A 27,987-nucleotide genomic window follows, 5' to 3' on the forward strand; every position below is an offset into this window, starting at 1 on the left:
GTTTTTGGCTATGTCGTAAAGGCAAGACATAGATTGTCCAGACTTGAGAAAATGTCTTTTGACTTTTTAAAGGACATTGAACATGAATCCAAACGACCCCCCAAAGCTCTTTCACTGAAGCAAGCCTTTTCCAATTTCCAATCCTCTCGTTTTCAAATAACTTTCCCATAAATCTCTCCTTTATCTTGATGCACTCATCTTAGACATTCACGAGAAATTATTCTGCGCGGTTACCGGACCGTCTGAAGGCGAATCAGAATACGTCACATTACCCGGTACACAAAACCGGTATACAACAAAAAAGTGATATGGCACTTCCTGATTTGTCTTCGGATAACGTCCGGTGACCGCACATAATAATTTCTCGACATTCACACATTGTGAGAGTCTGGTAACCAATTTTAGAAAAACAATATTATTTATCTTTTCACACAAGGAAAAAAAAATCAGGAATAATGATAAAAAAGGGTGGTAGCAGGTGAACCTTATAAACAAGTTTCTTATAAATTTATGAGGAAAAATTGTCTAAGAGATATGATGCAATCAAGTTGATAGACACAAAAGGATGATGGGAGTGAACAGGACACATCCTTTCACCTGATTCCACCATCCAGCTTAGCTGCAGCAGCAGCATAGCTGATGGGCATATATGACCATGGCAGATCCTTTTACCTGCTTCCACCACCGTCCAGCTTTGCCGCAGCAGATGCATAACTGACGCTGCTATCTTTCATGCTCTTACACTTGCTTGATTGCTCGTATCGAATAAAGCCAATGCTAATTTTCTCAGAGCAGCTCCTCAGCATCTGAAGAGCCCAGAAAATAAGAGGGTGAGAAACAGAGCCAAGTAATTTTCAGACAGGTAGAAAGCTACAAGGAGAGGGGATTTATTATTCCGTGCGGAGTCCGGAGGGCGTCTGGAGACCAATAAAAATGCATCACGTTACCCCATTGCTGGGTACCCAGCGCTTAACTGGACGGTTCTCCCATCCAGCGTCCGTACAGAAAAATAACTCCAAGAGGGATGGATGATTACATGGAGGAACACACTGATCGGGTGTCGGCCGCAGATGGTGTTGCCAAAATCCTGGAGGTATTCTTTGAAGGCATCAGGATCTCCGGTCTCTATGATGTCCATGCCCATGCGATCAAGTGCTTCAATTGACTTGTGTATGGGGCCGTGTTTCTTGTCATAGTGTGTGTAGTGAAACCTTAATATACAGGAAGAAAAAAAAATCAAGAAAAAACTCAAGCAATGAAGCATTTTATTGCCCGAAGATAGAAAGCACGGTTTAAAAATCAATGAGATTTGTTAAATTCGATCATTTAGCTGAATACGGCTAGAAATCAACAATTATATTAAAATATAATGGTTTCCCTTTCACTACAAATGAGTGAATTTTTTTTTATAAAATATGTTTTATATAAACATGGGGGCAAGGCATGCGCAAGGCTCCCGCCTACTGCAGAGATAGGGGAGGAGTATGCAGCTTTACAAAGGATTGTCTCTCTAATTAAGGTTTTGTTTGGGACAACATTTCTACGGCTTTTTAAAGCAGCTTTTTAGTTAAAAAAATAAAATATTTATATTAAAAAGCTGTTTTAAGAAGCAGTAAGAAAGCCATCCCTATCGAAGCCTAAAACTCACTCTAAACATTGATGCCACACCTTCCTCGACGAGAGGAAGGGCTATATAATGTTCAGCAGATGTGAAAAGGAAAATATAGAAATGATCAGATCTTTTCCATACTAAAAAAATGAAATATGAGGGCTAGAAATAGGTATCTTATTATAAATAAAAGGTAAAAAGGTTAAATAGTTGAGAGGATAAACAAGAATTCAATCAACTAAAGACAATGTAGCCTTGCCTAACCATCTTTAATTTCTAATCAAATGAAATTAAAGAGAACTGAGAGTTCGAATAACCTGTTGTTAGAACTAATCATAGTGTAAATTCAAGTCAAATTCGACAGTTCTCAGAGGTCCGCTTACCGAGATCCCCAGTGGCAGAAGTCGGATGACACAGAGAAGAAGTTCTGAGGATCATCCACATACTTTGCAAGCAACCGTCCATACATGGCTTCATTTTGGGAATTCAGGGATCCTACCAAAATTGGTACGATTTTTACTTGATGGCTGCAGCAAATTAGCAAGAGACTTGAATATGAGATGAGCCACGATTCAGCCAGTAGGAAATCGAGATCAAGTTCATTACATTACCCATGAAACACTTTTGCAATATAAGGCAAATGCATCTCCATGCTGTGCTCTGCCTCATCCACTTGTAGATCCATGAGTTCAAATTTCCCAGTCGCCTTTAGCTCCTCAATTACTGCAACAAGAGTGAAGAATGAGCATGACAGTAAATTTAAGATTCAGTAACAGGTCATCAAGAAGGTACTCATTACATCATAAAAACACCAAGACCAGTCAGGCATACAAAGAACAGCTATTTAGAATCCATAAATAAATAATGTTCACCTTCCAGATCAACTGGTAGGTCTCCCAACGGTGTCCTGTAAATTGTAGCTCTTGTAAGAGCACATTTAGGAGTGTAGTGATGGTGAGAAGGACCAAGAAGAAAAACACGTGAACTGCAATGATAAATCATTCTCATATTAGATGGATGATACCAAAAAAAAAAAAAGAGGAAAAATGCTGCAAATGACTATTACATATCAGTAATTTAAAATACAGTAAATGCAGCCACCATGAAACTTCATTTTTCTAGCAAAATTTTCTATAAGGCATCATAACAACATCTTTCTTTTCAGGTATAATATTCAAAGAGAACATTCCTAAAATAATCCTCATACTACCTAATAAGTAGCCAATTTAGTCCTAGAATATCACATTGCTCCAATTTCGTCTAACAACTACTTAAAATTGATCACATTTAGTCCTCCGTTAAATAAACAACTTAATTTGATGGAAATTATCCATTACTTAATCTGCCAAATAAATTTAGAAGGGAAACTACAACAAGCCTTTATCCCACTGCATAGATAAGCTACATAAATCCTTTTTCTTATTGCGTCCTATTACAAGTCAAATCCTCATTTTCTCTTATAAGAAAATATCATTTTAAATATTTCTTAACAAAATCTTTTTAAGTCTAAATATACCTTTTTTAACATTGGCCGGATAAAAAAAAAATCTATTCTCCTAACAAGGTCATTGGAAGACCGACACTTTATGTGACAAAACCATCTAAAGGTGACTCAAATCTTATCTATCACTAGGGCCACTCCAACCTTTTATGTATATACTCATTTCGCATTCCATCTCTAAGTATAAAGTCACTCATCCACCTATGCATCATCATCTCTGCAATACTTAATTTTATGCTTCTCTTTTAATGTGGAGCATTCATCGCTATAAAGCATTGCAAGTCTCACCACCATCTTATAAAATTATCCTTAAATTTGTACTTTTCTATCACACAACAGACTCTATGCATTCCACCACTTCAACCATTCAACTTGAATTCAACAAATAATATCCCCACTATTTCACTATCGCTTTGAATAATATATCCAAGATATCTAAAACACGCATTCTTTTTAATAACTTAATCACCCAATGTCCTGATCCTACCACAAGATTTATTATTAATAGTAATAAACTCCATGTATTTGATTTTAGATCTACTTAAACGAAAACCATTAGACTCTAAAGTTGACCTTCATAATTCAAATTTTTCATCAACCCTCTTTCTAGTTTTATCAAAAAGAAAAATATCATCATCAAAAAATATACACCTAGGTACATCCTATTGCAAATGTCTAGTAAGAATATTCATGACTAAAACAAAATGATATGGGCTTAAAGCTGATCCTTGATGTAATCCAACTAAAATAGGAGAATATTTGGTCAAAATATCTTGTGTTTGAACACAAACAACAACTACATGCATATCCTTAATGACTAAAATATAAACATTAACTTCTTTAGTTTCTAGAACTCTCCAGAACATTTCTTTTAGAACTTTATCATATGCTTTCCTTAAATCAATAAATATCATATATAGATGCCTCCTTATTCTATTCATATATGATTATAACCAACCACTTCACTGATTGCTAATAGAGGAAGCGATAACCATGATGATTCAACTAGGTCCATCACTAGTATGAGGCCTCTGAATAATTATTCTTTTGTTTGATCAGCGAAGGTCATGTCATTCGAACCTATTTTCTGTAGCCATGCTCTATTTTCGAGCAATAAAAGAAGATCACTGAAGTGATTGACCATCAATATGGAGGTCTTAGAAAGGTAAGTTTGCTCATTCAAATTTTTTTTTTTAGATTATGTTGTAGGGTGTCTTGTTTGCTATTATAAAGTAAAATATTTGTATACATTGATTTTATAGCATAGCATATGTAAATAGTAATAAGACGAGAGAAAGAAAATGTAATGTACAAATGACTATATGATACAAATTCCTCATAGCTTGTTAGTAGTTTGATTGAAATGATTGTAGCTTAAAAGGGAGATATTGATGTTTTAAGATGTAGTGGAAGATGAGAGAAATAGTTTTTATAATGATAATAAGGATGAGGACTACAAGTACAATGTTTGAGATAATTATGAGACATTTGTAGATAATGATAATAAGATTCATGAGGATGATGAGATGTTTGAAAGGAATACGGATCCTTATGCTAACTTTATAGGTACTACAAATAAGGAAAATAAGAATATTGGTGTACACAATGAAAACTCGAATGACATGTTGAAGAACAAATATTGTGAAATTGGTAGCATGAATTCCAGCGATGAAGATAGTATTCATGATAGTGACAAATATGACAATACAAAGTGGTGAATTTTCAATCTAAGAATGGAGTTTAGGAGTTAAAATATTGAAATAGGAATGTTATTCAACAAGTAAGAAAGAATTTCCCGAAGTGGGCAAAACTAACCAATTATAAGGGGGAAAATAATTAAGTTCTTAAAAATTGATAAAAGGTAAAATGTTTGTTAACAAAACGTACAAAACTAACCAAAGCGGCCAATTATTAATTTATTTACCAATAACCCATTACCCATGATCTCATAACCACCCCTAGTAGCATAACTCCCTTAGACGACAGTAGACAAAAATCGAATGCCCCTCTATTGTTTTCTTCTTACTGCACGCAAGGAACTACCACAGGAAGATAATCTCGCTCGCTCTCATCTCTTTCAATCGCATGCAAGAATTACCAATCGAAGTCATTCGAACGTAGGAACCCCAGACGAACACCACATACACATGGACCCCTCGCTCACTCCCTCTTGACCTCACTATTCTTTCGACTGCACGAGCTCTCTCTCGATTTCTCTAAACTGAAACCCCATGCCAAAGCCCCTCTCCCTCATCTTTATACTAGGCCGCTCAACCTTACCCAAGCTAGCACCCGTCGGCCTCACCTGCACGCAACCACCGACCCGACTCCTTGCATGCGATTGACCCAGCCAGACGTGACAGCGGTTTCTCCCTAGCCTCCCATGACCCGATCCTAGCCACAACTCGACTGACCGCACAGCACGAGCAGATTGACCTCGCCGCTAACCTACTCAACTTCCTGCACCCACCCGCCCTAATCGATCTTTCTCTCCCGTCTGACTTGATGCATTCAAGTAACCATCAGCTGCTCAACTCATCGTTGTCACCACACTTCCTACACTAAAATGTATAAATTACTTTATTGTGTGCTTAAACAATAGGTAAAGAAGAACCTGCATCCTTTGTATCTTTGATCCGGTCAAGAGAAATAAATTATATAAAGACCTCACACCACTATATCTTTGATCAGGCCGCGAAGAATCAAAAGCAAATGCCTACTCGAAACCCCTACACATGGTGGGATGCTGAGAGGCTGCCAAAATTTTGAACAATCAAAGAACCCCCACATAATTAATTTAAAACAAAATAATAATAAATAAATAAGAATGATAAAATCATATGAATTTAATTTAGTATTTAACCAAATGAAAATGTTTATCATTCAAAATGACAGCTCACTATCTATGATTTGGAATATTTAAATTGAGTGAAATAGATTAAGAATCATTATAAGTTGGAGAAGATTATTTGTAGGATTTAGTACATTTAAAGATATCTTAGTGTTGTAGTCAACATAATTTACAAGAAACAACATTTCATGTTTCTAAAGTTTAGATACTTCATTAGACAAAAGAATTGGTTTAATCTTTAATAATATCTCAAACTCAACTCAGATGAAATAATGGAGTTAAGTAGTGGTGTCAAGGCCAGGTTAATCATTGGTAATATGCTATGCTAAAAAGGATTCTAAATTTGGTGAGGAAAAATAAATGTTGAACTTGTGTAATTGATTGCATTGTATTGAAGTCAAAAATACCTTTGAGAGCATATTTAAGAATATCATTGACAAAGTCGATTTCGTGTTCGAAATTCTCAAACCGAACAACTCTTTAAGTTAACAGACATTTGAACAAGCTATAAGACGAAAACTCTACTTGTACAATACAATTTGCTTTTGGGAGACAATCTTCCTCTTGAACTTGAAAGGGCCTTGAAGATTGATTAGCAGGTAACCATTCGGACAAGACGGAAGCAAACAATAACATTTTCAAAATTCACTGATTTCCTTTTTTATCCAGCCAGACTTCTGTCCATTTTTATATACTAATCTCATCTCCTAGATTTGATATAGCTCTGAGGAAAAGCAAGACTATAATAGAAAAGGTATCTCTTTTAAAACCTATACCTATAATATCATTTGATCAGTAAAACAAGGAATCCAATTTGTCACTCAAGAACAATGGAGAAAGGGGTAATATTCCCATTGCCAGGGACACAAACGACATAATGGTAATCAATGATCAAGCAAGAACCTCCAAATTAAATAGAGTATGATTTGAAAAGCACTGAAAGATCTATGAATGCCTAAATTTGGATTAGACTTGATCTATAAAGCAAGGAGATTTATGTATATTTCCTTAAAATGAAAATTACATGATAAGGCTTCATAAATAAAAATTCTTTAAAGACCCATCACAAAACATCACTAATAAAGCTTCCAATGTTTTCAAGCATGGTAGAGCCCCAAACATAAAAAAATTGAATCTTCAAGCTGTTAGCATTGAGTTGGATAAAATTGGAGCTATCAAGTGGATGGTTAACCATACCATATAGGACATTCATAGATTCTTTATAATTGCCAAAAGTTTTACAAAATAAAATGTTGAAACTACTTGATTAGTTCGTCACATGTCTAACAAAATACAACCAATCTAAACAACATTATTTGTCTCTCAAAAGGGCTATTTATTCTACACAAATAATCTTCAATGTCTTGATCATCCTATGCACTATCTATTCAACTTTCTTAATCAGGGCCTAATCAAGTCAACAAGAAATCCCAAGTATTGAAAATTTTGGGTTGTTAAAGAGTTTTACTTTGTCCATCATTGATGACTTCTCATACATATCTAATAGAACTTTCACCACTTTTTTTGTTCCACATGTGCTCTGATCTATATATGAAGCTCCTAAACATGAGATCTGAGAATGCTTCGCATATTTGCTAAAAGTATTCAAACACTTTAACGATAATCGTGTTGACGGAAAATCTTAACCGAAGAGAGCTATATAATTTTCAAAATGCCCTCAAAATTCTAAAATCATCCAGTCAAAACCTAAACTCAAATCCTATTAAGAATCTAAATTCTTAAAATGAAATCTATCACAAAAAACTTAAAACTAAAATCCATCCATACTTCGCAACGATTAGACGAAGATGATGAATTAAAAAATAACTTTAGCTCACAAAGAGCAGATGTCTTATTAAATTTATTACCACAATTCATTCTCAATTTATTTCTCGCTAGCAGAGACGTGACACATGCCCTCGACGGGATAGTTTTGCAGCAAAAAGGCACTGCCATATTACAGTCATGGCCAAATCCCGTATGTTCCCTAATAGTTAAAAGCCTCTTGAGTAATGAAGTATCAAGTGCGCTCAACAAGATCTAAAGCTCTCTGTTAGTTAATGTTGACTTAAATTCATCACTTTAGACAAACATCCACCCCAGGTTTATAAGATACCCTTGAATGATGCAACCCATGTATGTTAAAAAGAATCCTTCTGATGGGTTGGGTCGACGGGTTGGGTCGACTACCTCCTTTGACTAAATAGATCAAGGAACATGATAGCTTGGAACGACGGAACCATAGGATCTTGATCGGGCCTATCATCATTTCCCCATCACCCGCTTTAAGTATATGGTAATAGATTTCAAGTCACAAACTCTGCAATCCAAAATCAAATTCAAACACTAAATTTGTTGTTATTCTAGGTAATTATTGTGACCTATTTAACAACTAGCCTTAATCGAAAGTTCTATCTCTTTATTGGTAAAATTAATTAACCATAGGGGCTTGCGCCTATCGGAACCAGAATTTAGATCTTAAAGTCCTTAAAAAATAAGGACAAGATCTTTGAGTAGTGTCTTATCTAAAACATAATATTTCTTCTTAAAATTTACCCTGAAACCTAAATACGTTAAAACTCTTTCCGTTAATAAATAAGGTGAGGAGAGGTAGAAGCACGAATTTTTGGAACCCGCATAATTGTGGTTAGTTTAGATGGTAACAATAATTTTGGTGAAAATAAAATACTGGAGAAAAAGGAAAGGTCAATGAGGTGGAATGATAAATTATATCCAAAGATTCAAGAAGTAATTAATAAAATTTTTATGAAGTTAGGAATTGTATTGATGTGAAGCCGGATGGTAATAATTATAAAATTACTATAATGCAAGGGAAGTGTATTGGATGTGTGCAAATAAAGATTGACCAGCACAAAGCTATTGGTAAGTTAGAAAATAAATTTTGTAAGCAATTGTACAATTCACTTTTAACAATTACTAATATAAAATTTGGTTTGTTAACAAGTCTATACCTCTAAAGAAAAGAAGGTTGGCCAGATGAAGCTTGCACGACATCAAAGGCAAATGATTTTTTTTTTTTATGAGCTTTTGTTTTGGTAATTTTGATGACACCATTAACGGTTATACTTTTGTAAAAAAGGCTTTCGAGTTTTGTATCCAATGACAACTATTTTGTAGCAACTCTTTCAATGCATACGTAAGTTAAATTTGAAAGATGGATGTTTTCACTATCGTGCTTAGCATTAAGATTGTCCATATTTTTCTAAAACTTTGATCATATGAACCATTCATTGCAATTGAAGCTTCTTCTACTTGCACTATTTAATGAATAAACGAGTTATCAATAGACTATCATCTAAAAAAGAATTAAAAAATGAGGTCTATCAAATTTTCAAAAGAAATTTGGGAATGTAGATAAAACACTTCAGAACTTAAAAAAAAAAAAAAACATTTTTTTTTTAATTGTTCAAAATATTGACATGCATAAATAATTCTAATAATATCTGTTAAAGTCCATATATATATATATATATATATAAGCCAAACAAATAAAGAATAAATAAGAAAATGAAGGAGACAATGAGATGATAAGAGATCATGGATCTAAAACAGCAATAAAAAATCTGTAGTTCAAAAGCTGCAAATGAATTGCATATTTGCAGACAAGAGCAAGTTTTCCAGCATTATGGAACTAATGTCCAACAGAAATGCATGATAACGAAATACTTTACCAATAGCATCTAGTCAGTGGACTCAACAATAAAATAATGAACCTTGTAAATAAATTCAACGAGAGAGAGCCTGAATTAGAGTGAATTCATGAGAGGCATCATTTGGGATCCAGCTCATTTTTTGCACTACTAATGGTCATGAAAATAATATATTCGACAATGCTAATATGTCGATCTAGAAAATTGGTAATGGCTTAATTTTCCAAATGTTAGTCCCAAAATGAAGCAACTGTCAGGATTGGAATGTTAATTAAAATCACAAATTTCATAGTTGATGCTTGAGCAAAGAAGCATAAACTAGATGTTGACTCACTCTTGCTTTTTATTCATATGTGGTCAATTTAATTGCAAAATAACATATTTCTCCAATTTAGCACCTTGACTAAATAAGATCGTCGGATAGAAATTAATGGCAATTGGGTTACAAAATTGAACCCAATTTAGCCCTTGAGGGATTATTTGAAAATAATTTCGTATAATCAAGAAGTTAAATTAGAGAAATATGATAGTTTGGGACTAAATTAGTCTTATAAAAATAATCAGGACACTTTTTTAAATTTTTACCCTTTTTCTCAACAATCAATCTACGAAGCATTAGAAGAAAAATCACGTAAAGAAAATATAACTTCGTGGAGATGCTCAACAATGCACTAATATTTTTCAAAGCACTAATACGGGGGGGGGGGTTCATATAATAATTATTTAATTAATCGAACTTAAACCACATCAGGTAATGATTTTTTTAGCAAATCTAATGAAATCTTCAACAATAATAATTTTCAGCTGTTCAAAAGGGAAAAAATCAAAGATAGAAATGATATGCTTATTTATACCTACTTTATAGAAATTTAAACATCTCGACAAGCATCAAAACTGAAGCCACATACATGGCTTCACCGCCTAGTCAATTCATGCTCTATTGCCGTAAGAAGGCACATTGATCCGGCATAATCAAATTACTGTACAGTTCAAGCTGTCTAAAATGTGCAATCTAGAAATTACCAAATCATCAAACTACTTTCTTACAAAAGAATTTTAAATTTCTAAAGATCAAGAAAGAGTTAACCCTAGAATTCTAATTGTCAACCATATAAAAGATTATTTCCATGTTGCTGATGCTATTATATGTGCTTTCTTTGAAATATGCAAAACAACTTAATATTATTACCATCAATTGAGGTTCCTAGGTGTGGCTAACTCATTGCAAAGTACTGGGGACAGTGCATCAGACATTTAAAGTACTAAAAAGCTATTTGTTCATCTAACACCAGACATGAAAGAACAATTTGATGGTGCATCAGACAATTCAAGAAGGTTTTTGATACAGATAAAGTACAAACCCAGCAGCTCCAGCATAAAACTGTTAAATTCAAAAAATTGGAGAGGGAAAAGCTTAATTTTATTGCACAGACTTGCTCCTATTTATAGTACATAAGAAATCTTAACAAAGAAATAAATAGTTACATAATCATGCATAATTGCTGTAATATAATCCTTCCTAAATCAACCACCTAAATATGGAGGGAGATCAAGGTGATCCTCTCATGGATTCCCATCCTAACTGCGGGATTAAAATGCCAAGGGATGGCTAGGATTAAATAGGTGAGCCTCTCATGAATTCCTATCCTAGTTGTGGAATCAAAATGCCAAGGGACAACTGGGATTTAACACTCCCCCTCAAGCTGAGGAATACAGATCCGTCATTCCCAGCTTGAGAATCAGTCCCAAAAAGGTAAGTTATTGAGTCCCTTTGTAAGAATATCTACAAGCATGCTGATATTTGATGAGACATGGTCGACATATAAGACCAATATCTAATTTTCCCTTTATGAAATGTCTGTCCACTTTTATGAGCTTGGTCCTATCATGCTGAATCGAATTGTGAGCTATGCTGATTGTTGATTTATTATCATAGTGTGTAGGTCTTTGAAAAGGTAAGTTATTGGTCCTATCATGCGAGTCCTTCCCTATTTATCCTTGGGTATTTGAAAATTATCTTGATCCATAACAGTTCGCATATTCCTAAGGTCATACCTCTATATTCTACTTCTGCAATAGACCTTGCCACCATATTCTATTTCTTACTTCTCCATGTTACAAGGTTTCCTCCAAGGAATGTAGAATATCCTAAGGTAGATCGTCTATCTACTGGTGATCCTGTATAATCTGCATCAGTATATGCTTATGTGGTTATTCCATAGTCTCTTTTGAAGAGAATCCCTTTATATGAGTTTACAGCTTGCATGTGAGTTTGCATTGAATTTTGCATGAATTGGCTGGTCATGCTTACAACAAATGTTATATCTGGTCTGGTGTGAGAAAGGTAGATCAATTTCCACAGAAGTCTTTAGTGAGCTCATTTATCTACATTTGGATCTTCTTTATCTTCCCCCAATTTGAGATTTGATTATACTAGTATTGGTGTTGGTTTACAAGCTAGTTTACAAATTTATTTAAGAAGATTATTAATGTATTTTTGTTGTGAAATGAAAGATTCATTTGCTTAAGTGGGCCACTTCAATTCCAAGAAAATATTTAATCTACTAAGATCTTTGATCTCAAATTCTTCTAGAAGACATTTCTTTAGAATCATTTTCTGCTTTTCATCATTCACAGTCAAGATGATATCATCCACAAACTAATAAAATTGTGACTTCCCTTGAGTCCGAATGTTTGAAAAATAATGTATAGTCTCCTTGTCTCTGTCGATAACCATCAAGCAGCATGACCTTCGAGAATCTTCCAAATCAAGCTCTAGGTAACTGTTTTAGTCCATATAGAGCCTTTTTTAACCTACACACTTTGTTAACCCTAGATTTATCCTTAAAATTTGGTGAAATCTTCATAAATATTTCTTCCTCCATCTCCCCCTGTAGGAATACATTTTTGACACCCAGCTATTCTAGATGCCAGTTATAATTAGTTGCTTGCTAGTGAGAGCAGGATTCTCACGGTGTTCATCTTGGCCACAGGTGCAAAAGTTTTTTGGTGGTCAATATCATATATCTGAGTGTACCCTTTCACCACCAGTCTTGCCTTGCACAATTTCAGTGCACCATCAAATTTGTATTTCACAGAGAACACTCATTTACAACCGACTGTTTTTTTCTTTACTGGTAGGTTGGTGATCTCCCATGTATTACTCTTTTCCCGGGCTTCTATTTCATCTTTCATGGCACTTCTAATTTTCAACATATAAGACTTCAGAAATATCATTAGGAATACGAATGTCATTTAGTGTAACAAGGAAATTTTTATGTGAATGTGAGAAGTTATGGAATGATATAAGGTTGGTTATGAGGTACAAGGAAGGTTTTTTTTATGAACTTATATTTACCTCAATTTTAGGAGACGGTTTAAATTCTTAGATCTGCTCTGAACAATAATTTGAATTTGTACGTCTGGAATACAATTTTCCAAACCTCCTATTATCCATAATAGCTTTGTCCTCAGTTTCTCTAGCTTTCATTTTAGATTTAGGTGGATTGGTTTGAGATGGAGCTGAAAGGTCAAGCGGGGCAAGCTCACTTTCCTCATCTTGCTTAGTTTCAGTCTCCCTCTAAAGATGAGTTTTGGTAAAATAAGATTTTTGTTCATAAAAAATCATATCAATAGATATAACGGTTTTTTGGTAGAGGATTTATAACCTTTATGGGTGGATAAATATCCAACAAAGATATATTTGAGTGCTCATGGATTTAATTTTCCTCTATTTTGATTGTGGCTGTGAACATAGGCAGTGCACCCAAAGATTTTGTGTGTGAGGTTGTTATGTGTTCGAAATTTGGGGTAAAATGAGGATAGAATATCCATTGGTATTTTTAATCCTAAATTTATTAAAGGGAGTCGGTTTATGAGATATGAGGCGGTCAAAAGGGCTTCCCTCTTGTAGGATTTGGACATATTGTGATGGAATAGAATTGAACAGGTGGAAGCAAGAAGATGACCATTTTTTCTTTCTGCAACTCTATTTTGTTGTGGGGTATGAATGCAGGAAGACTCATCAATGACACATTCCTTTTGAAAGTAGGAGGATAGAGTTTAGTTAAAATAAATCTTTGATATTGTCAGAACAATTTTCTTATTTTTATTCCGAATTGATTCTAGATCATGGCATGAAAATGATAAGGATAGTGCTCGCATTCTGATTTATTTTTTAGGAGACAGATCCAAAAGACTCGAGTGCAATCAGCAATAAAAGATGCAAACCATTGGGCCATTGAGATGTTAGGAATTTTTTAGGGTCCTAGATGTCACTATGAATAAGGTAGAAAGGGATATGACATCTCTTATTTTTGTTCGGAAAAGAAACTCATTTATATTTGACTGATTTACAAGTTTCACAATGAACAATGAAAAGATTCATTTTCCAACTTATAAAAAACTTTTGGGTACATATTTATTAAGACATCAAAAGATGGATATCCTAATCTAAAATGATGAAATTAAATAAAAAAATTTTAATTAAATAAGGATAACATAGAATAGCCATTATTGATAATAGTGAATTTATTCAGCTCTTCTAGGTAGTACATTTCATCTCTCTCCTTAGTAAGTTCAATCTTCTTCCCTGATCCCTGGTCCTAAAATAAGCAACAAGGGTTAAATAGGACATGACAATCATGATCACTGATAAGTTTTTGTATGGAGAATAGATTTGTGGATAACTGAGGTTCGTTGAACACATTTCTTAGTGATGAAGGGAGATAAGGGTATGTCTCCTTGGCCTGCTACTATAGCAAGAGAACTATTAGCTGTGATGATTTTCTTATCACTCGGGCAAGGAGTGTAGCTGATGAAGTGGATAATGAAGTGTGTCATGTGATCTGTGGCTCATGAGTTAATGATCCATATTTCTTTCAAATGATTTTTAGAGGTACTTAATCCAATGGACATATGAAATTTACCTGAAAGTACAAGAGAAGAAGATTCAGGTGATTTTTCAAGTGATACTAGGAGTTGTTTTAGCTTATCAATATCTTCTTTGTTGAGTTCTCTGAAGTTGGATTGTGTTTTCGGGTTGGGCTGACTTGTTGTAGTGTTAGCGTGAGTGTTTTCTTTTATCTACTTCTTTGATTCCACTCCTTACTTAGAGGCTTTCCATGTAACTTCTATTATGTCTCCTATGTGTGTTTTGATTTCTTGCAATAGTTGCATCAAAGAAAGTTTTTGTAGTGAGGTTTTGAGGAATCAATATCTCTTTCTTCCATGATGTCTCTTTGGTTGTCACCATTGTTGAACCTTCAACAACTTTTGGTTCCAGCATTACGCCTCGTCGGCTTTCCTCAGTACGAATGAGAGAAAGTCTTATTTAGTGAGGGTGTCTTCTCTTTGCCAAGGATTTGAACTTTAACTTTGTCAAACTCTATATTTAATCCTCCAAAAAAGTCACTTTATCTTTCTTAATAAAACTTTTTAGGATAGAAGCATCTTTTGGATACTTGGTCTCTATGCATCTCTAGTAATTAAGTTCTTGCCACATGCTTTGAAGGAGAGTGACATATTCAATCAATATTTTGTTTTCTTGTTTTGTGCTTTCCACCTTTACTTCAATTTCGAAGATTTGTGCAGCATCCCGAGCTTTTAAGAAGGTTTGCCTGGCGGCACCCCATATATCTTTTGAAGTAGATATGAACATGAAATTATTGCTCATTTATGGAGTCATGGAATTCCACAACCATGACATGATCATGGAGTCTGCTTCATCCTATGCTAAAAAATTAAAATCATCATCTTTTGGTCCTACCCTAAGAAGGTGATTCATCTTTCCTTTCCTTTTCAAGTATATCTTACAAATTGAGACTACTTTAAATAATTATTCCAATTTAAGCGATAGGAATGTTGCATATTTTGGAGATCTCCTCTTTCTTGGTGTACCATAATCCTTTATTTGGTCAAAGCTTTTGGAGGAATTTGCTTCATATATTGTGGCGGCAAAGGATAGCGATGAAGGATATATCAAGCAAGGCAGCAACGAAGGTTATGTTGGTTATAGATAGGATAACAACTAGGGAAGGCCGGCAATGAAGGCACGACAGTACAAAAAACTCAGATTTCTGGCAACGACAATGACAGTTCGATACCATGTTAAATTCAGAAAATTGGAGAGGAAAAAGCTTAATTTTATTGCGCAAACTTGTTCCTATGCATAGATTTATACAAGATATCTTAATAAAGAAACAAATAATTACAAAATTATGCATAATTGCTCTAATATAATCCTTCCTAAACTAGACACCTAAATATGGAAGGAGATCAACATGATCCAGGTGAGCATCTCATAAATTCACATCCGAGCTGTGGGATCAAAATGCCAAGAGACGGCTAGGATTTAATAGGTGAGCCTCCCATGGATTTCCATCCTAGCCGTGGGATCAAAATGCCAAGGGACGGCTAGGATTTAAAAAAGCAATCCTCTTTCAAGAAAAGGATCTTCTATCCCAAACCTTAGATGCCGCTAGGATCCCTCACAAAAGAAAATTACAGCACTCAAGACAAAATTCTGCATAAAATAAAATAAACCCTACTATGGACTTAAATAAGCTTCCTCGCTCCTACTATGGACTTAAATAAGCTTCCTCCCTCCCTACCTCCTAAATCAATCCTTTCCTAATATATCTCCCTCATTGAAAATAATTCAATTAGGAAAGGATCTCATTAGGAAAGGATTCTCTAATTCAGCTCCCTTTCTAATATATCTCCCTCGAAAATAATTCAATTAGGAAAGGATCTCATTAGAAAATGTTTTCCTAATTGATTTTCTCCAAATATAATGTATTAATTCCCTACTGGGCCCCACCCCCTTAACCTCCTTTCTTTCCTTATCCATCCCTGCCGAATCAAGGCACTAAAGATTTGATTCTCATACTATTGCCACAACCACTGTTTTACTTGTAGAAGTGCAAAATGTGTGTTCACTGATCTGCATTAGCTAGTGTACACATGCAATCACAGCATATATTTGAATTTTGCAGGCGTCTAGATATGCGAATGATCATGTCCACATGTGAATGTGGCAGAAAAATAAGAAGGTTTGGAGAGTATGGAGTTTAAACATTCTAAATTGCAATCATGTTAAGAAGTAAAAGCAATATCACACAAGGGAAAAGATATGGTCTCAACACTACAGAATATATCATAGCGGGGGCAAAATTGCTTATCAAGTGAAACATATATTTTGTGTATAATATAATGGGTTAATATATAATATCTTTCTAACCACCACAGAAATAAAATTTCCAGATCTCACCTTACTGTAAGCTCTATGCTACTTAAAAATTTAACAATCAAAGTTCATACGTATGTACCGGTCATTCCCATTCTGCAAAAAAATTGTGGCAGTCGATTAGAAATAATAAGGTCGTACTTTGATGGAAAGAAATTGTGCTGGTTCATACATTTTAACGGTCAAAGCTCAAGTTTCACATGTTGTGAAGCAACAGGCACAAATGAATGTCATGGTTGAACATAAAGCAAAATATAGGAATAGGTAAGTGCAATATTTCGTAAAATGATAAACAAAAGGATTCAAAGAGATTTTGAAGATGGAATAGAATACATATTATCTGGGTCAATATTAGCGAAGGCATATGCAGCACACCGTCCAGAATATGAGTAACCAGCATGCCTGCAGTTTAAACGTAATGAAAACATATATGAACGTTCAAATAAAAGAATATATAATGATAAAAGTAGTGATGACCATAAGGGTTGTATGCTAACGTACGGGGCAATAATTCCTCTAATATCAGCGGACTTAGGCAAACCAGTTGCCCGAAGCCATTCATCAAGTTCCTCTCCCAGCTTTTTTGCTGATCATAATACAAAAACAGAGATTTAAGAAAAGAATATTCAAAACATGAATAAATTCTTTCAGATTCCTTGATAAAAACAGATCGCTCACTAAGTTTCCAGCATATCAAGGTTTAAAATTGCGTAAATAAGCCTCGAGACTTTTTTCGTCCGTGAGGCGAGGCGTAGGCCTCAAGGAGGTGTGAGGCGTAAGCCTCACGGACGAAGAATTGCATAAATGAGAATTTAAGTATTCTAGCATGTAAATAACAGTAAGAGTATATCATACAATAAAAACATCTAAATGACAAATAAAATTAGTGGAAAATAATAAAATAGATGCAATATATGTATCTCATAGCATAATTCAAAGTACAAAACCACAAATATAAGTCTATCAAAACTCCTAAAGTACAAATAAGAAAGAACATCTAAAATTCAATCATGTCGCATCACTAAATAGATCTTCAAGGGAGGCATCTTTATCTCCAATTGTATCTATGAATGTCAAATCTTTATCATCTTCAATGTTACCCACTTTTCTCTTTCCTGTTCAATAAGAATGATTAGTGTGTTGTTAATTGCATATATTTAAAATGTAATAGCATATAATAAATTGTGAGATACATTTGTTTGCTTATTGTGCTGAAGTACTAGTGGATGTGTGTGATGTGGTACTAGTGGATGTGCTCACTTGATCTGCTTCGCCCCTCAAGACAATCACACTTGGATCCTCTAGCTGCATGTCAGATAATGACAAATCTGTCTCATCATCTATGAACCACTCATTATAAGACGTCACATCATCACACGCCAAAGGTCCTCATCATCCTTCAACCCCTTGTTCCTCAACCTCTTGTTATGCATAATTTACACAAGGGAGTTCATTCTGAGTGTTGAAAGTCGATTTCTTCTCTTCATTTACACTTGACTATATGTGCTCCAGTTTCGCTCACATCTAGAAGAAGAAAAAGTGAGGCCTAAAACTCTAACTGTAAAACTCTGTAACTCAGGGGTGAAATCACCAAATTGGATCCACCATTCAACTATTTTCAATAAGGAAACGATAATCAAAACATATTAAAGTGTGATGCATGTACAGTTACTTTGCAAAAAATAAACTTACCTGGAGAGCGTTTGGCAATAGTACAATTTGTTTCTTGCAGACCAAAAAATATCTCTCTATTCCGAAATAGAACAAGTTCTAAATCTGTAAGCTCCGTGACGGTCTGGTTCGATATCAGCCGCTCCATGCAATGGTACAAGCCCAGCTTCACCTCTGGATTTGAAGATTTTCTCTCTGAATACTAAAATTGAGGATTGAGATAATACGTCGCTATATGTAGATGACGGTGTAACTGGACCTCCCACCGAGCATCGATGATATCCCAAATTTCTCTATAACTGGCCTCATCTCCTCCCAAGTTATGTGCAATCAACTCCTTTGCCTCATTCATTGCATTATACATAAAACTCATGGCTGGTTTCTTCTCGGTATCCACTAATCGTAGTACTTGTACTAAGGGTCTTATGCTCAATATGACATAGGTCACACTTGCCCAAAATGTATTATTCAGAATCTGCCTTCGTATTTCTTTCCCTCGGGTTTCTTTCCCCACACACAATTAAGCCATTGTGTTGATGTAAACATGGCTTCAAGAGGTTGCCTAACATCCAGTATGCTCTACAGTGTCAAATAAGAAGTGCCAAACCTGTAAGATAAACTTGCATTAGAAATTGAAAATGCTTTGCAGTGCACTAATGTAATGACTTACCTAGTCGTAGCAGGGAGAATGATTTCCTTCTTCGAGAACTTTCTCATTAAGGATAAGACCCATGAGTGATTGTAGATGAATTTTGTGATCTTCTTCGCCCTAGAAAGGGCGCCCTTGTGTTGCGGTAGATCACCAAGTTCCTCCAATATGAGATCAATACAGTATGTCGCGCAGGGGATCCAATAGAGGTGTTTCCTCTTCTCCATCAACATCTGACTAGCTGCTTTGTATGCGTTGGCATTGTCAGTCACAACCTGAACAACCAATTGCTCCCCGATCTCCTCAAGAACCGCATCTAATAAATTAAAAAAGAAATCAGCATTTTTTAACCTCAACAATATAGATCACAACATATTAAAGTAGTCCGGCGATGTCGCAACAGTAAATAGAATGACATTCTCAAAAAAGAATTTGCTAATATCCATGCAAATCTGCCATCGACCCTCTCTGGTACTAGCCGCAGGCATCATCTGTGCTTTTCCTCTATCCTCTCTTGGATTAATCATATATTGATCTATAGGACCTCGGGCACCTCTACTATGTATAGTGGAGGAAGAGTCATTTCCATTCTCACTCCCGTAATAAGCACCATGTTCGACTCTTTCATTAAATTGCTTATGTTGTAAATGTTTGGCCATGGTACTCTTCTTCATGTAAGCAGTAATTTCCTCCACCTTATCTGGCACATTCGCACAAGGTGCTACATTTTTATGTGAGCCGGATAAGTGTTCCTTCATGCGGGTAACTCCTCCCTTCACCACCTTATCACAAAAATTGCATTTTAAATACACATTTGTCTTCTCGCCGCCTCCTACGTCAACCTGTACATTGTACTGCTAAGAAGGGTCCTGCCGCAATGACGTATTTGACTTTTCCTTGCCCCTAATCATATTTCCTAATGCACAAATTTAAAATCAAACAAAAAATCTCAAAAAATAAAAAACCCAAAATTTTCTATAACTTGAAAAAACTTGCCTTGAATTTAAAAAAAATACCTAAAACCGATAGTGGAGTTGTCGTAGAAGGCGGCCGGACACCATAAGCTCACCGGCATGAGGTGGCGCCGGCGGGAGAGGCGGCGGGAAGGGAGGCTGAGCGAAGCAATGTTGTGGAACAAGGCTTGCGGAGAACTGCACCCTTTGGTTCAGGTAGGCTGAAAGAAACACTAGAGGAAATAGGGTTTTTTAATTAGAAACTTAAGTTGGTGGGACCCGACATCATGAGGCGTGCACCTCACCTAACATTGTGCAATTAAGCCTCTGAGGTGCGCCTTATGGACCCTGAGGCGTAAGTCTCACCTAGACCCAAAATTGCATAAGCAATGAGGCTTTTGGGGGCTAAATTATGCAGAGGCGCGCCTCCTATTGCGTAATTTTAAATTATGTCTTTCGGTATGCTAAGCGAGGAAAGTGATATGACAACAACTTTGAAAATTTTAGAGAAGAAGATACACCTTCGAAATCAAATTAGATCTTTTACATATATATTTTAAGCACCAATATTAGTCATCTATGTGCATTTTTATTATAGTAAAGTGAAAAATACAAATATAAGAAAATGTGCATGATTTACTCAACAAAATAAAATTATTTCAGCTTTGAAATTTTGGAAAAATCTTTTTAATTAAGCACAACCATCATCATAAGTCTTATCCAAACAATTTGCTTAAACGGTTACGCTTTATGAATCCTCACCTTTATAAATGCTTGTTAAATCATACAAAGGTGTCAGCTCTATTTTTCACGTCTTTTCAAAAGCTCTAGCCATGTTACCTTTGGTCTTGCAAAACAATCATAAGAATTTATGTGACGCAATAAAAAGAAACTTCCCTGGGAAAACTGAAGGAGAACAATAATTCTTCCACTTTCAAGCAACATGCATGAAGTTTTCTTTGTCGCAGTAGTTCGTGTAACTCATGGACAACCAACTCTTCTCATGATAGGACGAGGTTGTACGTAACTCTATTTAAACATTTTTTACGCTTGAATTTTGCAATAGGGATACAAACACTATAGGAATACTCAAATATACAATATTGCAATCTTCAGCTTGTACTTTTTGCAGCTTTGTCCTCCCTAAATCCTTTCAAGTGAAATCTAATTCATCCACTTCTCTTTTCAGAGAAGTCTTTCACTTTAACAAGGTGTTTTCCATTGAGATTTTGATGATAAATAAAATGCATTTTTATGTGAATTTGATAGAACACCAGCTTTATCTATTAGCTCTTATAAAATGCCATCATGGTTTGTTAGAGTTCCCCTTAAATAAATATAACTTCTATTTTTTTAAACAACTCATTCAACTTAATTACAACAGTAACCGACATCACAACCTTCCGCTCCCCATAGAATTTCAATTTTTTTCCCGGCGATGGAGACGTCATCAAAGGTGAAGGCAACACTAGAACTTAGGTCAGACTAGGAACACGCATATTCCATTAGAAAACCATGGTCCTTAGAGATTGCTTCGTGGCAAAGAGTTTTCACAAGAATCCTCTGGAGCTATTTAAACCATCTAAGGGTTGAAGTTCAGTGATGAAAGTCAATTTAGTGAAATATTAATAAGAGGATATATTAAGGAGATGTATGAATTTTAATAAAAATTAGAATGGTATACCAGTATATTCACATACTTGGAATAGTATGTCAGTTTAAAAAAACCCTAATTAGTAATCTAAAACATTGTAGAAACACATCCGGGGGCAACCAATTTCAGCTGCCATCGAATGCTCAACCACCCCACTAAAAAGCTCAATCCTTGTCATTCGGCATAGAACAGTAGCAATCAGTAAGGTTTCCGAACATTAAAAACAATTTATACAAAATTCAGAAAAAGAAGGCAAAGCCCCGTAAGAACTTCGAAATTTAGCAGAAGATGGAAAACACCCTATTTACGAGAATCGTTTAAGATTCGAAAGGATAGCACTTACTATTGTCTGTGTACCATGATCCTGCGTGCAAGGCCCTGCGAACTGTCTCCATTGGCAATCGCGAAATTGAGAGATCAAAAGAAGAGTGACAGAGAGAGGCAAAAGTATTACAGTACCCCTAAGATTCCGTGAACACAAAGGAAGATAGGATTAGGCAAAAGGAAGATAGGATTAGGGGTGTAAACTAATCAATCGAGTCCAGTATCTAAGCTCCTGTTGAGTTTGGGCTAGATTCGAGCTCATTTAATAAATTTGAAGTTGACTAGTTTAAAAATTCTAAGGTTTAAGTTCAGCTCGATTGGTGAGCTCAATTTTCTAATTTTAAATTGAAATTTAATGTTTTTAATTTTTAATATAAAATGAATTTAAAAATATTAAAATATATTATATAATACTAATTTAAACTAATTTTTAAATACATCTTAAATTATTCGAGCGGCTTAAAGAGCTATCGAGCTGAGCTAGGTTGAGCTCGAGCTCGTTTAGCATACAAGCTCGAGTATAGGCTCGACGTCGAACTAGTGACTCGATAAGTTCGATTCGAGAGCTCATTAACGAATCGAGCTCGAGCCAGCTCGGTTCACTTACACCCCTATATAGGATTACTCCTTTTTAAGTATAGTTGTTTTCTTTTGGAGGTTCAAGAGTATGTTGGGGGCCGGTTGTATGAAAAATATTTTAAAAAAAATTATAATGATTATTATAAATATTTTTAAATCTCTTACTAGTTTACATTTTTTTTTTTGCTTTTATTTATAAAAATTCTTATATTTGGATTAATATTTTTTTTGGTTAAATATCTCAAAATGAATGTTGCAACCTAGATCTAAAAGCACAGTAAGTGAATTATATCTCGCTTAACATACTGAGTAGCATTGTTTCTCCCCATTCTTATGAGAGAGTTCATGTTAAAAGCTAAAATTTTTAGAAGGTATATTAAATTATAAATAAGACTCATAGATTTTTGCGAGGATTTAATAATTTGGCTCCTCATTTGCATAAGCTAACCTATGATTAATTACTCCTCCTAGTTATAAGAGGGAACTTAAATTAAGGCTAATTGGTAGACTCACGAGATGCTTTACCAGCGGAAGCCAATGTGCTTTCGATCTCTAGTTGATAACCATGTGACACTTGTGTCTTCAAGTTATGATGACCCTATTATTGATTCAAGAGGCTAGTTGATTAATGGCCTGCTTATGCTTGCTCAACAAATCTTATGGGATACAATGAAGACTTGGTTGGAGACTAGAAGATTCAGTGTCATGCTAGACAGTAGAGGAAAGCATGTTTGACATAGGTTGCTTGATTTTTTATTTGGAAGGAGCTCTTTAGGCCTTTCCATGATTCAGTGATGAATGTTGCCAATAAGCTAAAAATAATGAGACTTTTCATTAGTAGCATCAATTTTGGTTAAGAAGAAGAGTAAATCTATCCTAATTTGCATGAAGTAGATTGTGGGGATGCTGACAAACTTAATCAAGACTACATAATTTTAATATCTTAGGTTGTCATGGATCTTTGTCTACTTAGTCAACGGATATAGCTGATTAAACCAAACCAAGAAACTATTGTTGCCTCGGAAGAGTGGCGGCTCTCTCTGTTTGGCTAATTAGTTGGCCACTAACCTTTTTTATGTGGCCATTGATGCTACACGTAAAAGGTATGTTACAGCTCTTAGCACTTAGCGATGACTTCTTCCTTCTATAGTTTTCTATGCATGTAGACTTTTAAATGGCATGGTCTACCGAGGTTTGGTTTTTCCTGAGAAGACATTTTATTCTCCGAAAGTGGTTGCCCTTTTTTTGTCCCAAAAAATGAACTCACCTCCATCCCCATCTTGCTAAAAATCCTAGACCTCCCCCGTACTTGCTTGAACTCTGAAGACATCTCAAAGATTGCAAGAAAAATCGATTATCTCCTTGAAGTTGATTCCTTTACTGCTAAAAATTCACGCCTTATATACGCTCGTGTGTGTGTCCAAGTCACCAGTACATCCACCTATCATGATGAAATCCTAATTTCTATAGTTGTAAATGAAACTGATCCCTTGTGAATCATGTGCATCCCTTGTGCATCCTACTGCTCTCTATCCATCCAACCCCAAAACTGACACTCCCTTAGTCACCCCTTAAAGAGGAAAATGCAAGCCTAGAATCTCCAATAAACCCCCTCCCAAAGCCTCCAACCATCTTTCCAACACTTCAACTACTGCCCAGGATCACCCTTCCAACTCAAACACGCCCCAATTCTCAAAACCTCCAAACCTCTCAATCGTACCTACACCCTCTTTTAAGTCCCGTCTCTTTATACCTCCTAACCCTTTCCCCATTGTTTGAAGCTAAACCCACTATCATAGACACCCCCAATCTAAACTTACTCATCGAAGACCCTAATTCTTCTCCTCTCCCTCTACTTTAGCTCTACTAGTAAACAATCCTTTTATACATCCAATAAATTTTAGGTCCTCCAAAATCATAATAACAAAGCACATTATGTTGACACCCTAGCCAAAATCGATCTTAATGATGTTGTTGACCTCATTTTTGTATGAGGTCATCAGATATTACCTTAAACTCCTAATTATGTTAGATGGTTAACAACCAACCAATTGTTAATCATCTAACCACTTTAAACATTAGTCTAGCAATCAATAATTCTAGTATCCAATAAACATTCAATCATCTTCAATTACCAATCATATAGCCTACAAATCAATCATTTAATTGAGCTCTTCAATCATCTATCCTTCAATCACCTTCAATCAAATCTCAATTAATTATCTTTTAATCAATGATTCTGTAATCAATTGATTAGCAATCATGTTATACATTCAACCAGTCAATCTTCATTCAGTCTAACATTCAAACAATCAAACAATATTCAATTGTCGAAGTTACAAACACTTGAGCATCTGTAGACTTGCAACTACAGTCTTGCACTGCAGTCAGTCACCTTAGTGCACCACTTTGCATAGTGCACTGACTTCTCTAATCTCAAATTATAGTTTACATTATCCCACTAGGAGTCCTATATACCAAATCACTTATCATTGGCTCTTTCAGCCAGTGATTTATTAATTTGATCCAGTTGAGCTAGCTCAACCAATCATTTACATCAAGTCCCTCGAGTTCAACTTCAGCTTGATGTTGAACTTCACCAAATTGTTCTAAACAACTCTCATAGTGAAATGGACCTGACTGGTTTCCTTGACATAGTCACCAGTTAAACTGGTCAACTGGAGCTAATTTTGCTCAAACTAGCTCACATTAGACCAACTCTTTGCATACATTCAAACCAACCCTTTTTATCCATCAAGATGACTTCAAAGCATGATTCAAACATCCCCAAGCATGTCATGTGTCAACTCATGCATGATTTGACTTAGTCAAATCACTAAAGAGGGTTAACCCCCACCATACAAGGATTTCTTCTCTCATGCATGGAAACTATCCATCAAAACCCTTTGTAAACCACCTTATCAACTTCAAACATCACCTTGAATCCCATCTCATCAAACGTAACTAAGTTGATTGGTCAAACCAGTCAAATCATAGTTTAAAACTTATTTTTTATTGTCAAACTCCTCCACCTAACCTCTCTTGTTTGAAACCAGACCCATCTAGCCATTCAAAAAACACATCAAATCCATTTGAACTCCACCTCAACATTCATTTGACCCGTTAAATGGTCAAATGGTCAATAAGAGTTCAAAAGAACTCTAGTGGTCAACACCCTAGCCTAAATAATTTCCTCCACTCCATCTCATCCAAAATGACTCAAATAAATCCAGAAGCTTCCTGGACTCCAGCTTGACTCAACCCGGCCATTAGTTTAGCTCAAACAAAATTGTGGTCCCTTCCCATGTGAAAACAAACTAGGGATTCATTCAGTCAGTACAGTCACTCTCCCTGCCCTCTAATGGCCAGGGACATGTATCAATTATCAATATAAGTTACTTGATTGATCCTGATCATCCCTTTTTCCTCCAGTAGTTTGAATAGGACCCAAAAAAAAAAAACTTCATTCAATCGCAATAATGAATACACTCATTCTCCATAGCACCTTGTGTTTTGTTTTGCATCCTCTAAGCCTCCTCTACACTTTCAAGCCATTTCTATGTTGTTTGGTAGGATTACATGATCGATAGAAAACCTAAACATCGTCCGTCCCATTCCTTTCAACATCTCATACCAAACTCAAACAACCTCAATGTCTTCATCAAAGCTGTGGAGGAGCTCTTAATAAAGAAAACTAGCTATTGAACTTCCCCTAAGATTATCTAGTTTGAGGTATATTTCAAACCTTAGGCGTTTATATAGGAATTTAAATACGGACTTAAAATTTGCATCCATAGCTTGGAAAATATTTCCCCTCTCTTAGATACATCTTATTATACATTTGTTTAAGTTTTAAGATCATTTGATGCATTTCATTAAAAGAAAGAAAACAAAAATGAGTTTAGGGTTTTTTGGCATTCAGGCAGGGAAGAAGAAATCATAATCGTTCTTATTTTTCATTTGAATTTTACGGTCGAGATCTTATCATATCGAATGCTTATTCGACTACAAGATAGAGCCTAACCATGGGATTTTATCTCATCCATTTAATCAAAGTTGCGATGGATCCAACTACTATTATTTATGCTGTGCATGTTAAGTGTGCCACGTCAGATGATCGCTGCCATCCATGATGCTCAATTGCTTGCCACCGTATGAAAAGCGCTAGCACATTCAACGCCGCCAGCTGACTTTGCATTAAATTCATTTATATAAATTCAAAAAATAATAGAACTTCAAAAAAATTGTAAAAAATTCATTTATCAACCTTTTTTTGAGTTCTTGGACTCATTTTCTTCAAAATTAAAAGTAATTTATTTTAAAAATAGAATTATATTCATTCGATTAATATTTATATAATTTTTTAATAATACATAAAAAATAATTTATTTTTAAATAAATGAATATAAAACATATGGGTTTGAAACTTGGCAAAGACATTCTAGGGTTTATCCTGGTTCTCCCATAATTTTTTAAACCTTTTGATGCAAGTTTAGTTGATTTATGAATTTACAAAAATCTTGGTCATCTTTTGACCTAGATTTTTGAAAATTCATAACTCAATCAATATAATTCCAATAAATGCATGCTAGGGATCTATGGAATCAATGAAAGGCTACCTTTCATTGAAAAATAAACTCAAGCCATGATCATATATCATTTGAGGAAAATTTACTTTTAATGTTAAAAGGATTTTTGTATTTAGTTCACAAAATATACATGATTAAAACTCCAAATTGAAAGTGGGATCACTTGAGGAGGTTCCATACATCTTCAAATGATTTCAATTCATTTGGATGTATACCTCTCTCATAGTTGAATTTCCAAAACTTATAAGTTATTTTATAACTTATAGCTTTGATACTTCATAATGATCATTCCATAGGGCATTAGGACACTATATTTAGTTATTGATTGCTATGATATGATTGTACTGTGTATGTCAAAGGGTTAGTAAATATTGATTGCAATCCTTTTCAACTTAGTGATATTTAAGAACAACATTTAGGATTGTGTCTTAGTAAACTTAGTAAATCTTAAGATTCTTTGCACACATCTATTTTTGTATGAATCATAAACTAAGAAAATTTAGTGTCACATATCCTGTGAGACCTCGTTCCCTTACTGTTCCTCTCTGACTTGGATTTTCCTCCCAGGATCGTCCGGGACGATAGTGAGATCGTCCAGGCCGAACTGTACTGTTCAAAATATCGGCCTGAGAATAATTCTGGGAACCGTCCAGGACGATCGGGACGATCGATTTTGGTCTGATCGTCCCG

General features: G+C 35.1%; 1 protein-coding gene across 2 annotated transcripts; it reads right to left on the reverse strand.

Annotated features, from left to right (window-relative positions):
* Positions 1–438: 438 nt before the first annotated feature.
* On the reverse strand, positions 439–22,325 carry LOC110092899 (protein MEMO1 homolog). 2 transcript variants are annotated; one of them, XM_020817593.2, is made up of 8 exons: positions 22,149–22,325; positions 17,380–17,464; positions 17,212–17,280; positions 2,482–2,594; positions 2,221–2,332; positions 1,993–2,136; positions 1,037–1,211; positions 439–806 (listed from the first exon to the last, which is right to left on the reverse strand). In XM_020817593.2, the coding sequence occupies exons 1-8, from the start codon at positions 22,198–22,200 to the stop codon at positions 669–671; spliced, it is 888 nt and encodes a 295-aa protein (XP_020673252.1). In that variant the 5' UTR covers positions 22,201–22,325; the 3' UTR covers positions 439–668. The 2 variants fall into 2 exon arrangements, with proteins under 2 accessions (XP_020673252.1, XP_028554165.1); XM_028698332.1 differs by lacking the exon at positions 22,149–22,325 and adding an exon at positions 18,571–18,819.
* Between the last annotated feature and the right edge of the window lie 5,662 nt (positions 22,326–27,987).

This window comes from Dendrobium catenatum, unplaced genomic scaffold (assembly GCF_001605985.2).
Source record: "Dendrobium catenatum unplaced genomic scaffold, ASM160598v2 fragScaff_scaffold_1065, whole genome shotgun sequence".
Taxonomy (NCBI): domain Eukaryota; kingdom Viridiplantae; phylum Streptophyta; class Magnoliopsida; order Asparagales; family Orchidaceae; genus Dendrobium; species Dendrobium catenatum.

What these genes read in the sequence shown, in the direction of transcription:
- LOC110092899 (XM_028698332.1), bottom strand. Translation starts at nt 18,697, where the DNA reads ATGGAGCGGCTGATATCGAACCAGACCGTCACGGAGCTTACAGATTTA. An exon ending in CCTACCAGTTGATCTGGAAG is followed by an intron (nt 2,333 to 2,481) that starts GTGAACATTATT and finishes CTCTTGTTGCAG; the next exon opens with TAATTGAGGAGCTAAAGGCG. An exon ending in ATTGCAAAAGTGTTTCATGG is followed by an intron (nt 2,137 to 2,220) that starts GTAATGTAATGA and finishes AATTTGCTGCAG; the next exon opens with CCATCAAGTAAAAATCGTAC.